This window comes from Heliangelus exortis, chromosome Z (genome assembly GCF_036169615.1).
Source record: "Heliangelus exortis chromosome Z, bHelExo1.hap1, whole genome shotgun sequence".
Classification (NCBI taxonomy): Eukaryota; Metazoa; Chordata; class Aves; order Apodiformes; family Trochilidae; genus Heliangelus; species Heliangelus exortis.
The window spans coordinates 52062218-52068460 of record NC_092454.1 but is presented as its reverse complement, the minus strand read 5'-3'; the positions used below and the strand labels follow the sequence as shown (position 1 = coordinate 52068460).

Here is a 6243-nt window from a genome sequence, read left to right as displayed (position 1 = left end):
CATTAACAAAAAATGCTAGTCATCAGGGAACGGGTCACAGTTAAAGGGCTAACCTCAGACTAAGTGAGAATGCGTTAAAAAAGGAATACTAATTATTGAAACTAGCAAACTACACAAGTGGCACTCTAAAAAAAGAATCTTAGAGTCTCTGTCATTTTAAGTTGTTGTATATTGGTTTACGTTTAAGTGAATTTACCTTTAAATCTGAAATTGATACACTTTCCTGCAGTTGCTAGGTCTGTCTCTCACCGTTAATAAAAATTCTAGGGTTTTTTTTCCTTTAAAATTCAAGCGCAGTCATGGCAGAACAGAATGGTAGCTTTTCTTTTTGTATTAATGTCAGCGTTAAAAGAACATAACTCCTTCAAATGCCCTGGCAATTAATTTTCCCCGTTAAAGGAGAAGAGCCTGTTTTTCACTCAGCAGTTTGCTGTTCTATTACTGCAGAAACTGCCTGTCTATTTACCAAGGAAAGGGATAATGTGACTTAAACAAGATGGCTAAATCCGATTCTGCGGGATCAGAGGGGGTGGTGAGTGAGTGACATTTGCCGAGAGAAACTGTCTGAAGCACAGACTTTTTTTTTTGTGCGCCGTGGGCTGGCGTAGTGAGGGGGACCTCTCCTTCCTCCGGGCTGTAGTGTGTGTGTGTGCGTGCGTGTGTGTGTGTGTGTGTGTGTGTGTGTGTGTGTGTGTGTGTGTGTGTGTGTGTGTGTGTGTGTGTCGGCACGGTGCATTACTTGACGTGCACAATTGAAGGCATCGTCGCAGTGTGTGCCGCCGCTAACCGGAGAGAGGCAGCCGGCAGCTCTTCGTGACAGCTCGAGGTGGAAGGACCCAAACTTGCAGTCCTCCCCCCGCCCCCAAGAGATCGTTAGTCCATTCCTTTATAGTGGTTCATTTTGGCTCTCTGTCACCGCCAGAATGCTGCCAGTGAATGTGTGTCATGGTTACAATAGAGTCTGGTAACACGTAACAGCAATGAAAGCCCAGCGGGAAAGGCTACAAATTCCAGGGCTGACCTTGGAGTAAGTATTGTCTGTCTTTAATATTTTGTTGGTTTCTGCATGATGCCGGCTTTCGTGCAACCAGGAGCTCTTTAACATACGTTTGTGCTGATAGTCTGGGAGCACTGCAGCTCCAGGTTGAAGGAACACATTTTAAATGCATTGCAGTTGGATTCAGCGAATGTGTGAGCCTGGAGCCGGGATATTGCAGTACATTTGGAAAGAAAGCATTTCTGCATATTTACAGACGCTGAATCTCAGTGCATGGAGCATTCTGACAGCTTATAGGGGAAGAATCTGTCAGTAGGCCATGGTGTCTCTCTTTCTCTCCAGGTCTCTTACTGTATGTTTATCCCAGAGCTGCCTTTTAGAAAGGCCTCTGTCTCTGCTGAATAATAGCACTGTGAGAGATTAAAGCATTATAGAAAGGCTGTTTGTGAAAATCCATCAGGAACGAGTGGTATTTTACATACGTAACTACGCTAATGAATTGTATTGACATTCTGGAGGATTCCTTCTAGTATCTGCAGTAAGTATGTTTACCTAATTTAGCAGGATGTTTACTTGGTACTTGCTTAAAACTGGCTAACTCACTTGTGTGCCTTCAGCTTTTTGGAGGCTGACTACATGGAAATATGTAATTTTAATGTATAATGATAGGAAGTATAGTCAGTTATTCATAAATGCCAACATATGTTTACCCAAGATTTGTTAGTCAGAGGCAAATATCTATTTCTGTTCATGCATACCTACAGGCCACATTGATATGTCAGGCATGTATGTATGCATGTTACAGTGACCATGAGAACTTGTTAATTTTATCTAGGTAAATAGATATGGTTACGTCAGATCCTTTAGTATTCCCTGGAACTTCCCTGTTCTTGCTGGAAGAAAAAAACTGAATGCTGCAGCTGTCTGCAGTAAAGTTACTTAGCTGTGAAAGGTATTATATCTGATATCTGCCATGTTTTAAAGAGAAGGTAGAGGTAAGCATGCAGTTAGCATTTAATTTAACAGTCACATGTAGGTGACAGAACACTTTATTCTAAGGAACAAGTGTAGATTTTATACTGGGTTCTTCAGAACTGTGTTTGTGAAATATCAGAGAGAAATTCTGCATTTCAGTCTAGCATCTGCTGAAAGCATTGTGTGTTAGCTGTGAGCAGACTAAGTTCTAGATATTTTTCTGAAAAAAAAAAGAACATTGCTTGTTATTCTGGAGTTTTGGAGGAGGGGTCTTAGCAAGGAGCTCATTAAAACAGTTACATGAATAATTGATAATTATACTGCTTCTGAGATGTGGCAATTTAAACATTTTTAAATCAGTCTTCACTGAATTATGTAATTGTCATGTAAGAATAACATCATTAACTGGAAAAAATGAAACATGATTCATGTTACTGTTTTTTTCAATGTATATGTGTGGTTTTGTAAGATGAGGTAATCATTTAATACTTCCTCCTTTTTCATGGCAACCTGACATAATTACACTTGCTTTGCCATATTTTGATATTACTTAATACTGATAAAATTAATAATTTTATTTTAATTCCAGCATTGGTGATTGTTTTTTGCTAAAGTGTTGTCTAGATATATTTAACTTTTCCATATATTAGATTTTCTTTTGCCTTCACACTTTCTACTTTCTACATTCTAAACTTTATATACTCACAGAGAGAATAAGGTATGATATTTTGCTTGCTGGCACTTAGTGATTCCCATAGAATTGTTATCTCTGACATGATTTATCAGATTTTACTCAATGAAGACTTAAGTCATGTCCCAAATTCTTATTTTCAGTCGCCTGTAAAAGCTGGGGAAGGAAAAAATCCCAGCAAAAATCCTAACCCATTCTTTGCACACTGATTCTCATGAATTTTCTTTCTGTAAAATTTAAATGTTGGGTCTAGAATTACATTGTGTCTCTGGGAAATTAGTACAGTCTGTCTGCTTCATATTCATTACTTGCAGAAAGCTCTTTCAAAGAATATTAAGGATCCAAAAAGAAGCATTCCAGATTTAGTAAATGTTAGAATTCAGGGTGCTTGTCAGCCTCATGCGTATGCACTGTGATAATTCGTTTTAACAGGTTTTTGCATGTAATTTGTAAGTCTTAAAAAAGCAAAGCTGAAAAGCAAATTCTATAGAAGAACTGGATTAACACTCCAGTGTTATCACTTGGTCGAATTTATAGATCATAGTACAAGCACGTCTGATATTGAATGCCCTGTGAGCCTACTCCATGACTGAGACTCTGATGTGTTACAGCAATGAAAATGAGGAAGGATATGAGTAACTACTAGCAGGTGTAGGACTCCCACCTGCTGTGTATGTGCCATCCACCAGAGAGAGGGAGACGTGCTTTGCCACTGAGTGTCACTAGGATTTTTTCACAGCAACGTGACTTGGGAATCTCATTCTGGGGTGTGAAGTTAATATATTACTCTCATGCAGTGCCAGACCTGTTTTTTTCCCCTCTTCCTTTTCACTACTCTGGCTTTAGTAGGCTCCTTCCCCACAGTTAACTCCACAGCAGTCCCCATGCTCTCTCTGCTGCAGCTCTGTGCCTCTTGGCCAGCTGGTGCTGTTTTCCTTCTCCGTCCACCTGGACTGCCTTGTGATCAGTGTTGGCTCCTTTCCCTGCTTCCCATCTTGCTGGGGGCTGGTTGCTGTCTGCATCACCTGTCTTTGTCTCTTCCCTTGCTGTGCACCCTCGGGAACAGTAGTGTGAGCACGGAGGTGCAGCACAGGAGTTTCCCAGCCTGCAGCCAGTGAGGGCCGTGCCGGCAGGCAGACAAAAGAGGGATGCACAAGCCAGCAAACCAGGACACGCTGCCGGCTCTGCTGCAGCACACCTGCAGTGGAGAATAGAGACAGTGCAGATAGAGCTTAAAAGTATAAACCCCCACTTTTTACAACCCTGTAATGATCATACACCAACAAAGACCTTTCTAGTGCATGTTGTTGCAGTTCAGTGCAGAGCACCAGAGTGTCCTCCCCACTGAAACAGCAGAAATCTGAGTCAGTTAACCCATACCTTTCTCCACAGGCCTGCACATCCTGACATATTGATATATTGATCTGTCAGCTTTTATTGGAGCTTATTAGCACAGACATCGGGTGGTGCTAGCACAGCTGGTCTGCAACTGAAATCAACCCAGTTCATATGCAGTTGCTGGGCTGTGTTGGCAGCGTGCTCTTCTGTGCACCTTGTCCAGTGCATAGCTGGCAGACAGAGGAACTTGCCCTAACTCAGTAGCTTTGTGAGAAAGTAACAGCAGACCCACCCCTGGCTCAGTGTGAGTGTCCAGTCCCTGCCAAACTTCCTGCCCTCTCCAAAGCACCTCAAGAAGGAAAAGCATCAAGAATATAAAATGTCACTCCTCATGTATTTAGAATTGGTAGTACTATTCCTGCTGAAATGTTCAGAAAAAAACACAATCAGATATCCACCTTGAATAGTTTTGGTGGGAATGTTTTAAAATCTGACAGTGTCAGTGCTATTGAAGACAAGGGTTTAGAGTTGGAGCCAGCAGTGCTCAGCATTTTGGCCATCTGCATCTCTCCTGGGGCCAGGACAGGAGTGCTGGTGTTGGATGGCTGCAAGGTTCTGCTCTGTAGCAGAAAAAAACCTTGAAGGTGATCTCGAAAAAGTTGCCTATAAGCTTCTGCCATTGCTCAGTCTGCACAGAAGGCAGAGCTGCATGGGGTTTTTTTGTTTGGTTTTTTTTTTGACAGATAAATCTAGATAATTGCAACCAGAGGCATGCTATTAAATGTATTTCAGGGGAAAAAAAAAGTTATCTTGCAAATTTTATGGGAACAAGTGCATGTGACTGCATGAGTATATTGTAAAAGAGCATCTGTGAAATCTGTCAGTGGCCTGCGGTTTTGTTTAGAGACTTTTTGAATGGGTATGCACTGGAGATAACTTCTTGAGGGCACTTTTGAAGCCAAAGGCTCATGTGTGCCATTTTTTTTTTTTCCTTAATGAGTTGCTTATAACCAGATTTGATTACCTATATAATGGACTTGATATTTGTGAGATAATATTTCATAGTGAAATCGATACAAATTGGTGCTACCTGTCTAGGACACTTTTAATTTTTACTAAGTTTCAAAATTTTATGCTCGCAAATGCAAAATCTTTATTTCTACTTACTTATTTCTGAGGTCATAATGAATTTTAGTTGTCCTTTTGTTTTTAATGCATCTGATTTGCATGTCAAAAACTTAAGATTTTTTTAAAAGAAAAAGATATCATTGTTTCATACCAAATGCTTTGAATTCTGAAGCAAGTGATCATTTTTTTTTTCATCTTGCTGTGTACTTTGTACGGAAGTATTGCTCAAAGAGGGAGTCTAATGTTGTCAAGTATATGCACCAGCACCAGATTTCCATATTCATTTTTATTTAAATCAATTCCATCTTAAGTCAAAAACTGCGTGGCTACTGTCAATCACTTCATTCAGGAAGACTAATGTTTTGGTTCTAACCAGAACTCCTTTCGTAACTCCTACACTAAAACACGTGACTCTTGCTAAACGTTCTGTTCACTAGAGATGACATTATTTTAACTTGCAGTCTCACCCCAAGGAGCCTGAGCCCAACCCCAACAAGCCCCTGCAGTCCATGCAGTCCTCTGTTCGCTTTTCATTTTTGGAGGTAAGCATGTAAACTTCCATTGTTGATGTTTTCTTCTGCATCCAAAACCTGACAGTCAAAACATATTGCAAAAGGAATATTGAAGAAAATTAAATATGTTTCTGCAACCTGAAATTTGGTTTACTTGACCAACTGAAGAAATTTTATGTATTTTATTGGAAAAAATACAGTGTATGTAATCCCTGTTTTGAGACCTAGTAAAGAGATTGAGGATACTGATGTATAATTCTGCATTGCTTTGACTGTTTGCTTAGGAACATATCTGCTACTGAAATTTTATAGTTTACTTTGTGTGACCATATGTCAACTCTATTCTTTTATGTCAAGACTGTAAGGTGAGCTCAGAAATGAGGGTGACTCATGAAACACTTGGTTATGCTCAGTTATGTCAGATGCAGGATGAGTTGAATATCCAAGATGCACATCCATTTAGAAGAGCATGAAGTGATGTATGGTACACTGGTAGGACTGTTTCTTCTTCAGAACTGTGAGGATTTTAAGCCTTATTTGTAAAGCAGTAATGTTTTAGATAAGCCCTAAGCAGCCACAAAAAACATTATTCTCACTCTATT

The 6243-nt window shown here is 40.1% G+C and overlaps 1 protein-coding gene across 13 annotated transcripts in view; it reads left to right on the top strand.

Moving 5' to 3' along the window:
- The window catches only part of MAST4 (microtubule associated serine/threonine kinase family member 4), a 275542-nt gene that overhangs the window by 142780 nt on the left and 126519 nt on the right, over window positions 1–6243 (top strand). For 6 of the 13 annotated variants that reach the window (XM_071730326.1, XM_071730325.1, XM_071730324.1 and 3 more), the window contains one exon: window positions 5591–5671. The exons of 5 other annotated variants lie outside the window; for them this stretch is intronic. In XM_071730326.1, the coding sequence (XP_071586427.1) occupies window positions 5591–5671 (81 nt within the window). Of the gene's footprint in view, window positions 1–720; window positions 1028–5590; window positions 5672–6243 lie in introns of those variants that run through there. 2 more of the 13 variants (XM_071730334.1, XM_071730338.1) reach the window with 2 other exon arrangements.